Source organism: Saccopteryx bilineata, chromosome 9, assembly GCF_036850765.1.
Source record: "Saccopteryx bilineata isolate mSacBil1 chromosome 9, mSacBil1_pri_phased_curated, whole genome shotgun sequence".
In the NCBI taxonomy this organism is placed as follows: domain Eukaryota; kingdom Metazoa; phylum Chordata; class Mammalia; order Chiroptera; family Emballonuridae; genus Saccopteryx; species Saccopteryx bilineata.
Window position 1 is genome coordinate 16,985,320 of NC_089498.1, and position 13,648 is coordinate 16,998,967.

The following is a 13,648-nucleotide window of genomic DNA, read 5'->3' on the forward strand; positions in this document are numbered from 1 at the left end:
GATAAGGCATTGATCCGAATGCTGAGGTCCCCGGTTCAAACCCTGGGCTTGCCCAGTCAAGACACATATGAGAAGCAACTGCAAGTTGATGCTTACTGCTCTTCCCTCCCCTATGCCTTTCTCTCTTTCTTTCTCTAAAATCAATAAATGAAATATTAAAAAAAATTTACAGACAAAGCCAACAGTGTGAGGATTGCAGGAGGGAAAAGGTGTGGGAGGACTTAGAGGAAGGTAGACAGTAGAAGGGGGACGGATGGTGATGGAAGAAAATTTGACATGGGGTGGTGAACACAGCACAATATACAAATGATGGACTGTAGAATTGTGCACCTGAAATGTATAATTTCATTAACCAATGTCACCCCAATAGATTCAATAAAAAAGAAAAAAATATATAGTACAACCACTTGATGCAATGGTAGGCACCCACTAAAAGTATGACAAAGTATGTCCTCCTCTGCTCCCTCCAGTCTGTATGTCATTCTCTACACACATCTGTCTGTCCTCACACGTCTGGCTGGCTCACTGGCCTCCTGCATCTCTCGAACCCCGTGACAAGCCCTGTCACTGTGTGGGCATCAGGCTGGCTGTGTAGGGAGGAGAGATAAACAGCAAACTCATACCAAATAAGGACATTTATAGAGTTATACAATTAAAAAAAGAACAAGAAACCTCAATATTAACAATGACTAGTTTTATGGTCTTTCTCCTTTTGATGTTCCCCAAGTGTCCTACACTTGTATTTGTGAATGGACAGACAGACAGGCAAATAGTCATAACCCAATCTATTGAAAGTAGACAAATCACCACCAACCCCAATGAAAACCAGTTCCAGTGTGAAGAACAAGCTAGATTGGCCAGACCAGTGATGCTTAAATGAAGGTGGAAAGAAATGAGCTCTTTAGAGCTGGACCCACTCCACCAAGGATCAACAAGCATCTGCTCAGGAAGCTCAAAGTGACCTTTAGCAACTCGAGAGCACCCCATATTGTAGGGGTGCAACAAACAGAAGAACTGTTGAAATAAGAAAGGGAGTACTGGAGGGTGGCTGGGCTTGTCCAGGGTCCCAGAGTAGGGTGGAGACAGAACAGGTTCAGGAAGCCAGGAGCCCTGAGTCAGGCACCCCATTGGGGTTGGCATGTTTCTGCCACGACCCACTTCTGAGCCAAAGATTTTGGGGGTGGGGGGTGGTACAGAGAGCTCAGGGTATCGGAGGGGTGAAGGGAATAGGCACGTTGGTGGCTCAGGAGAGGAAGGCTCAGTGGGGCTTAGCTGACATCCTGGCACCCTCAAAACTCACCTGTCTGCAGGAAACTGGTGGCAGGAGGCCCTGCCAGGCTTGTCTGTCCCTTGCAGAGGTCGTAACAAGGTTCCCCTGCCCAAGTGCCCAGCTTTACTTGTAATCAAACTGTCTGGCTATCCTTCCACGGGTACATCATTTGCCTGCCCTTCTCTGCACAGGTCTGTCTGCTTGTCCTCCTCTGCTCCCTCCAGTCTGTATGTCATTCTCTACACACATCTGTCTGTCCTCACACGTCTGGCTGGCTCACTGGCCTCCCGCATCTCTCGGACCCCGTGACAAGCCCTGTCACTGTGTGGGCATCAGGCTGGCTGTGTACGGAGGCGCGCGGGTCAGCCCTACCCTTACCCTGAGACCCCTATTTCAGGAATGACCCAGGTGGTACCGCAGCTCCGCTAAGGCCTGAGAGGCACTCTGCCACCTGGAGAGCTGCAGCGGGTGGTGGCGGTGGTGTGGACGGCCGGGTGGGGCTGCAGCAAAGAAGGGGCGGGCTCGGGAAGCCAACTCCACCTTGCCTGGGTACCTCGGACAGCGGTTCCGCTCCCTCTGGCCCCGCCTTCCCCGCTGGGCCCCGCCTCTCCCGCTTAGCCCCGCCTCTGCGTGCGAGGCTAGCCAAAGAGCAGCGGTGCGCCCCCCGAGGTCCGTCCGAGCGGGAGCCTGAGCGCAGAAGCGTCAGAGCGGGAACCCGAGCAGGAGCCAGATCCTGCGCGGGAACCTGAGCGGCAGCCGAAGCTCCGACCAGCACTGCAGAGCACCAGAGCGAGGGATCCTAGACAAGTATGGGGTGTGAGGCTGGGGGCGATCCTGGGAGGCATGAGGAGGGGGTCCTGGCCCTCTCCCCCGCGTTCTGCGGGTGCCCCGGCGCCCCCGCACACACCTGGGGGCGCTCCGCGCTGGGAGGGTGGGTGCGCGGCACGAAGCCGGGCCGTAGCATGTTCGGAATGCGATTCTCGCGGACCCCGACTCCCGACCCCCGGGCGGACCACCCGGACCTGCGCCAACCTAGGCTGTCCCTAAGTACATTCTAGAGTCGCGGGGAGGGGGCGGTCTCCCAGACGAGCATCCCACCTGGCCCTGTGCCGTCGGTTTTGGGGATCCCTTAACAACCTACCTAAGAAGGGGAAAACTACGATGTACTTTTTGGTCGGGGTGTAAGAGGAGAGGGGGTCCGGGCTTTGCGGAGTTTGAAGCTAGAACCCTCACCAGACGCGCGCATTACCCGGGCTGTTTCCCCACTTCGGTGCCTGCTGCGCTGGCGTATCTCAGTACGGAGGGTGGGAGGGGTGGGGCGTCGGCGCCGCACCTTTTCCCGCTTGAGTGCAGACTTTTCTTTGCGCGGTAAACTGAGTCGCGGCAGCTGATCCGGCTGGTTGCGCAGTTCCAAACGACATAGCCTCCACCCCCTCTACGCCTCTGGAAGCTCAATAGTGCCCACCCCCCATACCCAGGCCGACTGACGCAGTTCTTCGCTTGCCATCAGGTTCCTCGGGCTGGTCACAGGTGCCAGCGGTGGGGGCTGGGGGTGGGGGTGGCCAAGACCAGGCTGGGAAGGGAAGTAAGTGCACAAGTGGCAGGTGTAGGAGGCAAAGGCTCCAAGGTTTTTTGGTCGTTGGTCTTGATCCACACAGCAGGCATGGGCACCTACCTTGAGGATGCCCCTACTGAGTGCTCTACTGGAATAAATGGTGTCATGTCCCTGTGCCTCAGTTTCCTCCACTGACAAGTGGGCAGGACTCTGTTGTGAGCAAGTTTAAGAGCGTTGGAACCAGAGGGTGGACTTTGCTGATTTCCCAGCTGTTGAGCCTCTAAGAAAGGTTGTTTACCTCTCTGAGCCTCAGTTTCCCCATCTGAAACGTGATGAAGGTGGTTTGGAAAAATGAAATGAAATGATGTTGTAGGGGGCCTAGCACAGTGCTTGACACAGCCAGTGTTCGGTTCAGGTTGGCTACAGGTGTCATTTTATAAACTGTTCAACACCTGTAGATGCTGAGGCTGTTCCCCTGATGTGGTGAAGACGTAATCTCCTTCTAGAAGGCCTTCGAATATTATATATCTTACTCATTTTTTTATTGTCTAAGCTTATGAAGGTAATGTTAACTCCCCAAAGGCAAGGGTTTTTAACTCTTTTGTTCACTATGATATCCCCAGAGTCCAGTACAGTACCCAACACTTAGTATACTTTGCAAATATGAAGTGTTTAACAAACATAAGGTCTCTTACAATTAGTATTATTATTAATTATTATTATTATTGCCAAATGCACAGCTTTCCTGAAAACAAAACATAAGGTTCACGGCAGAAACCATTACCTCAAAAATTTGGCAAATAGGACTTGCCCACATGCCAGGGAAAACGTGAGAAAGGTTAAAAACAATGGAGATTATTTTCCTGACATTTTAATAAAGGTTTTTATCAGTAGGTTTAAAGACAAGGAAAATTTTTTTTTAATCTTTGCAATAACAAATGACATGTTCAAAGGCAATTAGCTTTTAAAACTTCCAGTGAATTAACTATTACGTATTCACTTTATTTTGTTAGCACAAAAGGCTTCAAATCTTCATTTTATGATTTTTTTTCAGATTATACAAGTAATACTTGTTCATTGTAGAAAATTTGGAAAGTCATAAAAATGTAATGAACATAAAAATCCTCTTTAATCCCACCATTGCCAAGAGAGCAGAATGACTAAATAATTTACTCTATTTTCTTTCTAATTTTTTCTGTCTGAAAATTTTCTCTAGAGTTTTTGTTGTTGTTACAAATAAGGATCGTGTTGTATGCAGAGCTTTATAACCTGATAATTTTATAACCTGGGTGTTTTTTTTTTCTCCTCTTAACACTATACTGTAAGTCTTTACCTGTATAATATACCTGCAGAGGGAAGGAGGTGGCAGTTGATCCTACAGAGGACTACTCCAGGTAAATAAGGCAACATAGAGAGCCAATAATCTCCAGTACTTCCTGGCCAACCTAGTGGAGCCCACATTTGGCCAGATGTTGCGTGGAGACAGAGGCTTCCTTGTTGCAGAGGCTGCCACATCTGGCACCCTGACCAAGTTACCTGTTTGCAAACCTTAATGTCCCCTTTTCACCTCTCTGCTACTGTTATCTTGCTCTTTTTCACCCCTATTCCTGTGTTCATTTCTTCATTCCATCATATGACAAACATTTAGTGACATTTATCCACAGTTGTTCCTCTCCACTAGGAAAGTCACCAGCTGCGTCACATCTTCACATAAAGACCTTCCTGCAAAGGAGAAAGGTATTCTGCCACCTGACCCCCAATTGCAGCCCCAGGAGTTGGCCCCTGCCTAGTGAAGCAGATGCAACCCTTTCGAGATTAATGTGTCTGACCAAAGTCCCTGGAATTTCAAACTTTTTTTCTGGCTCTGGGCAAACACATATACACCCACAGGTTCACGGAACTCCTGAAAGATGACCTCATTTGTTCATTCAGCCAGTAGTCCCTGAGCATTTACTGGTCCCTGATCACAAGCAACCAGTGGTTACCTGGGCTGTCTAGACCTCAAGTCACTACCTCCCAATCTCAGGAGGGGCTTCATTTCTCCACCATCCCGTCACCCAAGCAGACACAGGGACTCATCCTCAACTCCTCCCTTTTCCTCACTCTCTACATATGATCCATCTGGACTGATTCTTAAACATCCTCTACTTAGCCCTCTCTGTTCCTCAAAACCACTCAGCATGTCCTGCCCAGGGGACTTTGCACTGTCTGCTCCCTCCACCCAGCACCCTCTTCTCCCAGATGTCCACTCAGCTAGCTCCCTTCCTCCAGTCTTTGCTTACAGGTCACCCTCCCACCAACGTCCTCTGCAGCTGCTGTATCTATCTACAATCTCCATCCCCCACTGTACCTTACCCCACTGTTACCTAACGTGCTTGACCATTACATTTGTGTCTCCATCTCTAGCAAGAAAGCTCTGTGAAGACAGGAGCTGTCCATGTTTGCTTCACTCCTCCATCCCCAACACTCAAAATCTGGTACACAAGGGATTTTCAATAAATATATGTTGAACTAATGAATGCAGCCTCTCATCCATTCATCCAGTCATTATTGCCTTCATTTAGGCTTATCATCGCCTCCCATGACCCCCTGCTTCCTGTCTCCCACACCCTCTACCCTGACACCAACCAGACTTTTCTAAAAGGATAAAAGCTCACTACGCCACTCCTCTGTTTAAGATCCCCCAAAAGGCAGTATTGGGGCAAGGGGCTCACTACCTCACCCAACCTTCGTCATTTCTGAGTCTCAGTGTTATAAAATGGGAATTTGTTTCAGTGACTGCACGTGACCGCACTTGAGCCACGCACCATAAATTGCAGGACCTCGCACAGAACCTTCCACGGGCTCGCCCCCTCCTGCAGAGTTGCGCAGTCGGCTGCCCACCGCAGTGACGCCGAATACTCCCAGGTCGCGGCCGCGCATGCGCCAAACCGCCCCTGGTGGCGGAGCCCGGCTCTCGCCGCCAGGATTTGGGGAGCGCTTTCTTTATGCACACTCGTGTGTCCAGGTCTGTGTCGCAGTGGGCCCCAGAACAGAGGATTCTGGGAGTGGGGACGAGAAGTGGTGTGGAATTGCCGCAGTTTGCTGCATACCACTCAGTCACTTAAGAGCCTAAGTGGTGCCGCCGCCTGCCCGCCCTCCCGTTTCTAGCCAGACAATCCAGTCGGAGATGAGTCACCGACAGAAACGCGCCTCGCCTGGGACGCGAGGCAGGAGAGTGGCGGGCAGTGGAGACGTGACCTGGGAGCAAGCCCTCCTCCCGACGCCCTCCTCTGCAGTCCGTGCTCCCGAAGCCCCCCTCCCAGCAAACCAGTCTCAGTGTGTGTGTGCGCCAACCCTGTGCACCCCCTGCCCCCATCACTGCGTCCTCGCAGCAGCCCTAGACACCTGTGGCAGTTCCATCTCTAGCATGCAGAGAACTTCACTGAAGAGGTTTCTTGAGCTGTGTGTTGACAGCTGTATAGAAGTTGGCCAGGTGGAGAGGAAAGGAATGGATTGCAGGGAGAGGGAACAGCCTGGAGGTATAAAAAGGCCCAGTGTATCCAGGAACCAGGCCAGCCAAAGCACCAGGACTGCTAGATCTCTGTGCGGTGTCCCGAGCAGTAACAGAGGGGCACTGGGGGGGGGGGGTGTCAGAATCCCTCCCTGCATAGCTTTTCTCTGTGATCTGGGTTGGTTATGTCACTGAACCTCAGTTTCCTCCTCATTTGCAAAATGGAAATGATGTTACCCACCTCAAGGACCTGTTGCAGTGATGGTGGTGACATTAGCTAGCACATGCAAGTGTTTGGTGAATGTGAGCCACACCTGACACCCCGAGTGCCCAGGAGGACTCCATATACAGAATTGTCCACCTGACCCACAACCAAACTGGTCAGCCCTTCTCCAGGCTCCTGAGCTATTTGAGAACTTACACAATGTCGATCAAACACCCAAACTGACCACAAAAAGTCATACATAATGCAAGAGTTCTTGCTACCACTTGTCCTGGAAAGCCCATCTCCTACCTTCTCACACACCCCCAAAGATTAACCTCTTCATCTCAGAATCACAGGACCCTGTCAGGGAAAAAAAGAGGGGCTACAGGGTCCTTTAAGAGAAGGAGAACCTTAGGGATATCCACCATGAGAACTCCAGCACAATCCCTTCACCCCCATATTCTGCAGCCGGAGCTCTCCCAGCCCCCACCCAGAGTGGGCACAGCTCACAAAGTCACCATCCTCTCCCTTGAGGTTGACAGCCCAGGGGACATGAGCACCCAGCCTGCAGGGTCACTGAGTGCTGGGTGGTGTCCCCACTATCTCTCTGTGTTTCTGCAGGTGAGTGGAGGCTCCCAAGTAGGAGCTGTACAAGCAAGCAAGATGCCACCACTATTCTGCTCTAAGGACTACGCAAGTTTCAAACGCCCCTGCCCCGGTAAGTCTCTCTGGCACCCTTCCGTGGCTCTGGGCCAGGCGAGAGCAGAGCTTGGAGCACACAGAGCAGCTGACCCCTGACTTCGCTTTGTGCAATTCAAATGGCTCCTGAGCTTCCTTTCTTTGCTAGCTCTGGGGAAATGGGGACACAAGACACAGAGGATACAGGTCCTGCCCTATAGGGCTCTCAGTCCATATGGAACCTCAGGAGTTAAAGAATACAGACTCAGGAATTACACAGAACAAGCTGGATTTAACTTCTGTCGCCACTACTTTAGCTCTGTGCCTCAACTTCCCCATCTATAAAATGGGGGAAAGCCAATAACTACCTCTCAGGTTGCTAATGAGGACCAAGTGAGATCAACAGGCATGTAAAGGGGTTAGAGTCTGACTGATGTGCTCAGTCAGTGAGAACTACATTATTATCATTGTTTCTCCTTTTGAGAACTCACCTGAGGACCTCTTTTCCACAATCCCAACATCTCTAGAACAGACACACAGTCAGCAGATACACAGAATGGGGCCCCACCCCCTCCCCAGCCCTGGACTGTTTGTGTCTCCTCCCTGTGTACCTGCCTGCCATTGTCCCTTTCTTCCCAAAACACACAGGCTCCTTCTATGGAATCTTGGGTGTCTTATCAGTGAGGTGCAATAGCCTTGATGTACCTTTAGCCTGAGTGAGCTGTAGATCATGGCCTGTTTCAACTGCATATAAAGTGGCCTAAAAGAAGCAAAGCATCATTTTAGGGATAGGAGCATTTTATTTTAGCAACATCCAAAAAAGGAAAGAAGAAAAAAAAAACAAACCCGAGCTCCCAGCTCACAATGCCTGGTAGCCACAGAATACCGGCTTAGCTAAAGGCATGGGGCTTCAACTCTCCTCTGACCCAGCCCCTCTCTGTGATCTCTGTCTCCTTGGGAGGTCACATCCTGCTACCAAAGGCTTCTTCAGGCAGTGGAGTGAGACGCTGCTCCCTCCTCCCTGGCAGGACAGCCAGGAGAAAGTCCCTAGTCCTGCCCACAGAGTATCTTCCACTGAGTTAGGGATGGAGGAGGAAGTGTGTGGTGGGGGTCTGTGCCCCGGCTTAGTGTCCTCTCTGTTTGTTCCCAGTGATTCCGCAGAACTCTACCGACCTACCCCCGGACGACTCGGAGGATATCGCTCTGTTTTTGTCTCCAGTACTGATGGTAACTTCAGTCGTGTGTGTGATTTTCATCCTCTCATGCGTCTCCATCTTGATGGGCGGCCGGAGCTCAAAGAGCCAGGAAGAGGACAGCGAAGACGAGGAGGAGGAAGAGGAGGAAGAGGAGGAAGAGGAGGAAGAGGAGGAAGAGGAGGAGGAGGAGGAGGAGGAAGGTGAGCTGCTGCCCTCCTGTCCATTTTGACTGCAACCCAGGAGCCATCGAGGAGGTGGCTGCTTTGCCATGGGAAGGGGAGGGTGGTCAGGAAAGGCATCCTAGAGGTCTCAGGTGATCTGAATTTGCTCACAGGTACCCACCAAAATGTTCTCAGTGGCATGGGAAGCCTGGTTTCCTGCCAAGGGTAGGACCGAAGGTCAGAGGGAAGACAGGTGGCTCCTCCCCAGACTGGCCACTGTTGGTCCAGGCTGTCCTGACAGGTGGTCCCGATAGTGCTGGGATGGAGGGACGGAGGGCTGTCACTGTGGGGACCTGTGCTTGGTGAGAAGCGGGATGGTGAATCGGAGAAGAGAGAGTCCCAGTGGCCTCAGGTGAAAATGAGGACCCCCCTGGCACCAGCCTGAGGCTCCAGCTAAATGTCTGTTCCCTGTAGAGCCTGAAAATCCCTCATACTGGAGCCTCGGGATGCGATATGCCTGCAGCTTTGTGCGGCCCAGGTCTGACGGCGAGGTGGACCTCGGCTCTGATGAGGAGGATGGCACCGAGCTCCGAGAGATGAACTCAGATTACCCACCACGGTAAGGAGACCTCATGGGGGAGAAGGGTGTAAGAGGGTGGGGCTCTAGGAACAAATGCCCCCCAGGGGAAATAACACCACCTCCCCAAATGCTCTAAATACAGGAAGTATGTGCTCAGAGGGTGTGACCTCACCCTTCCTGACCAAGTAGGTCCCAGTGAGGCAGGGTTTGACTCAGCAGATGTCACCATGCAACACTCGAGGAGGAAAAGAAAAGCTCAGGTCCTTCAAGCTGGGGTGAAGGGGTGGCGTGGAGGGTCCAGGTCCCAGCTCCACAGTATGTTTCCCCAAAGCCCAAATCACATCCACTGGGACAGGGGTCATTGTGTCCAAACTGCACCTGATGGCCCTGTCCCATTGGAGAGTTCTCCGGAAGGCCTTAGGGTCATCTCCTGCCAGCTAGAATCTAGGTCTCAGTCATTCTGTGGAGCCCCTCCACAGAACAAGCCATCATGACAGTGGCCTGGCTGGTCCGTGTCAGGCTAGTTTGTCACTCTGGACAGACTCTCAGCTCTCGGGGAGAGACCCCACATGTGGCCATAAGACCAGCTTCCACAGGCCCTGAGAGAGCCCCTTCTCTTGTAGCTATGAGGAGTGCACCGGGCCAGGGGCCACTCAGCTGTACCGCCCCACAGAGGCACCCCCCTCCTACTGGCTGATCGACACCTGCTTCACTGACGGCCGTTTCCATCTGCGCACCATCTCTCTGGATCTGCCACCCTCCTACGAGTCTGTGTGTGGGGCTTGTCCTCCTGCTCCCACCAGCCTGCTGCCGCTGCCTGGGCCAAACCGTGCCAACGGCCCCCCTACCACAACCCAGGCCCTGATCTCTAGCGCCGAGATGAGTGTGTGAACGCCAGCAGGCCATGTCCTGCCAGTCTCTAGGGGTTGAGGAAGACCTTTCAGGCACACAGGAGAGCACGTGCACGCACACACACAGACATGCAGATACACACAAATGCGCACGCATAGATGTGCGCATTCAGGCATGCATGCACAAATACGTGCACAGACATGCACGCACACACACATAACTTGTACACATATACAGACACACCCATATGTACATACACATCCAAACATGTCCCACGTGTGTGCAGATATGTGCACACACATGCATACAAACTCATCTGTGAAGGTTTCATTAAATATGAAGCTCTCCCTACCTCCTATCTCCTCCCCAGCTTGTCGCTTGTGACTCTGTGGACAGCGCTGGGAGAACTGAGGTGAAAAAAGGACTATGTTTGCTGTCCCCTCTCCCTGTGCCTGTTTGCCCCTGCCCTCACCTGGCAGGCTGTGCCCTTTTCCGATTGTGTCTCCTAAGACAGCTCAACCATCCCAGGTCAGCTGCCCCCTCCAGCCCGGTGAGTGGGACAGGGTAGTGAGGCTCAGCTGTGTGCTGCTCCTCTTTTTTAAGTACAGGGAAGAAGAACCATATGACCTTTACTACTGACAGGGTGAAGGACATGGGCCGGGGGGCTCAGGAACAACTGGGGACCCCTTAAGTCCATCTTCCCTCTCCCTAACCCAGTGCTGCCCTCAGTCCGGTGGTGCCAGCAGGTTATCTCAGAAGCCCCACCCTACGCACCAGGTGATTAACACGGCCCCTTGTGGGCGTGCGGCGGTGCTGGTGGGTTACAGCTGTCCCCTTGTTAGTTCAAGCACTACCAGGACTGAGGGTCTTCAAAGAAGACAAGGGCTCTGAGACAGGAATGGCCCCTCACTAACGACGTCCCCAGTTGGCCTGAGCTTGAATGGGCTGGAGCCAGACCCCAGAATGTTCTGGTAATGCCCCCCAGGGTGTTTAGAGACAAAGCAAAGGAAATGTAAGCAACCGCAAGCAACCTCAAGAGAACCAGCAGTTGACTCTCAGCCTTGATGCCAGAGGCACCACAGGAGATGTGTGGGGTTGCCTAACTGCAGAGAGGCTCTGAGACCACGCAGGTGACCGAGCTGATGCCTGAAGACCCAGCCTGCCAAGGGCAGCATCTGGGCATCTTTGAGAAGTGTCCCGCCAACTTACCTCAAATCCACTCTGCCTCCCTTCCCCATCCTAACCCACCCCAATCTCTCCTCCCCCACACTTCAATTCCTCCGAAGGGCTAAAATTTACTAATCTGTTTCTTAAGAAGAGAGGTGAAAAGAATGGCGATCGTGAATTTTGTTTGTAGAAATAGTGTCTTTTCCCGGTGCAGAACTGAAAGGATTCCGTCAAAGGTTGCTCCGTGCAGGGTAGGGACCTTGTTTACAAGCAGTTCTGTTCACTTTTGTGGTGTGCTGTTTTCTAAGCAACAACCAATGTGTTTGTTGTGCTGTATAGCCTTTGGAGTGCACTCCTGGGATGGACCGCATCCTGCTTCTGCAACCCTTAAAAGTCCTGGGGGAAAACCCCTTATGTGCCCATCAGTGTTTGATTGTGAACAGCTTTTCTTGTTTCTGGATTAAGCGCTAAATAAGCACCACTGTACCTTTTCTGTGTTCAAATTACATATATCATATCAATAAAAACTATTACAAAAAGTTACATTATCAAAGTGTTCTTGCGCCACCCTCCCCCCCGAAAACTTCTAAGGAAACAGCAGCAAACTGAAAATATGTTACTTCTGTCAAAATTAGCAGCCATTGAAGTCTTGTCATTTTCCTGATGACGCAAATATTTGGGTAGTCAGTGATTTACCAGTGTCCTGTGTCCATTAGCCCGCTCCAAGCCCACATTGCCACCTGCTGGCCACCTGCTGCCACTGTTCAAAGCAAATAAGTGCACCTGAAGAATGAGCAAATTTCCTTCGTCCACAAACTCACTGCCCACGGTCACTGGTAGTTGTAGATGAAGCTTATCTTCCACCCTTGAGATGTTCCATGAAGTTTAACTCATTCAGGAATAGCCCTTGTCCCCCCGTATCTCTCCCTGGGCACAGCCTGATACCTAAGTCCCCTCACTGTATACAATATGATCACTCCTCTGTCCTTCTTAACACCAGTGCGCATGGTTCAGGTGCCACCTCCGTGTCTTGGGGCCCCTCCTCCTGGGAACAAATGTAGCAGACTTCATGGTGATGGCGTCCAGCCTTGTGCTGGCCCCACCCTGAACCACCCCACACCAACACCCAGTTTCAACAACAAACCCACTCAGGATCCCACTGGCACAGGGGACTATTAGGCTCGGCTTTTCCTGCCTCCTCTATCCACAATGCACCCTGTGTCTACATTTGGCACCACATACCCTCTGCACACAAGACTGACCTCTCTCTGCCAAGGGCTGGAGGCCCCGAGCGGGAACCCTCGTGCAGACTGGGTGGGCTCCTGGGCCGTTGTTTTCAGAAAGGGGAGTTGCATATGAGGCCATTACATTGGTCAGCATGACCTGCCACTGGGCCAGCATGTATAGACGTGGCCTGTTCCAAGGTCTTAGGTCAGGGCACCAATAGCATCTGCCACGCGAGCAGCAGAAATCACTCGAGAGAAGAAGGAGAGCTGATGCAAAAAGTATGGCCGTCCGTCCATAGCTTGCCTGGCCAAGCCCCCTGTACATCCTCCTACGGGGGTCTCACACCCTGTTCCTAAAGACTCTGATACACACCCGTATGTAATGTAACATTACTCAGCTCACATCACCTGGGGTTTTGTATACATCTGCTCAGACGGGTTTGGTGCACACACACTAGTGCCCCTTATACACTCCAAGGCCATCCACTCATACTCAGGTGTCACCACCAGTGACTGACCTGATGACTGATGAGGTTCTGGGTGTGAGCAGCGGAAAGGCCGGCAGCTTCATCATCTGAGATGGTGAATCTTCCTCCCCGGGCTCTGCTTTGCTGGACCTCCCACTGTGCCGCCCCAAGCCCACGTGAACTCTCTCAATCAGGATCAATTGCCTGGGTCAGCCCCGTATTTCCAGGCCAGGGGGCCGGGCATGCCTTCACACCCCGGGCTGCCGCCCAGCTGTGCCTGCTCAGCCTCTCTCCAGGTAATCCCAGGTCTGCAGGAGCTCAGGCCTGTGGTCACAGCCTCAGCCAAACTACGACCGCCCATCCTCACCAGCCTGATTCCTGGGGTCCTGGGTTAGCTTCCTTCTGCCCTACAGCTGGCGGCTGCCTGACCCATGACCTGCCACAAAGCTGAGGAGAGGGCATGGACAGTTCTGAAAAGAGGGGCCCTCCATCCCGACAGGCTCTGAGCCTCCCCCCCCCCATGCAATTTCAAGCAGCAGAACCCCACCTTAGACAAGAAAGGGTATTTATTGACTCATGTACCTAAATTGTCCAAGTGATCGTTTCAACTTCAGGCGCAGCTGGATCCTTGAGGTCTGAGAATACAGCAAGTGTGCCGCCTGCCCCTCTTGGCCCTGCTGCGTGCATGTTGCTCTCCTGCTCCCAAAGGAGCAATGGCTGTGACACCCCAAGTATGTTAGCTGACCCAAAATGAAGAGAGACTCTCTCCCAGAGAGCAAATAGCAGATCTCAGAGAAG

The 13,648-nt window shown here is 52.2% G+C and overlaps 1 protein-coding gene across 1 annotated transcript; it reads left to right on the forward strand.

The window, feature by feature from the left end:
- The first annotated feature begins 1,984 nt into the window (after positions 1-1,984).
- Positions 1,985-11,601, forward strand: BEAN1 (brain expressed associated with NEDD4 1). The gene is made up of 5 exons (XM_066242932.1): positions 1,985-2,077; positions 7,145-7,241; positions 8,352-8,597; positions 9,033-9,177; positions 9,762-11,601. Exons 2-5 carry the CDS (start codon positions 7,187-7,189, stop codon positions 10,027-10,029), a joined length of 714 nt encoding a protein of 237 aa, XP_066099029.1. The 5' UTR covers positions 1,985-2,077; positions 7,145-7,186; the 3' UTR covers positions 10,030-11,601.
- Positions 11,602-13,648: the final 2,047 nt, after the last annotated feature.

Coding starts and splice junctions, on each gene's coding strand:
- BEAN1 (XM_066242932.1), top strand. CDS start 7,187: ATGCCACCACTATTCTGCTCTAAGGACTACGCAAGTTTCAAACGCCCC. Junction 7,242..8,351: donor TTTCAAACGCCCCTGCCCCG/GTAAGTCTCTCT, acceptor GTTTGTTCCCAG/TGATTCCGCAGAACTCTACC. Junction 9,178..9,761: donor AACTCAGATTACCCACCACG/GTAAGGAGACCT, acceptor CTTCTCTTGTAG/CTATGAGGAGTGCACCGGGC.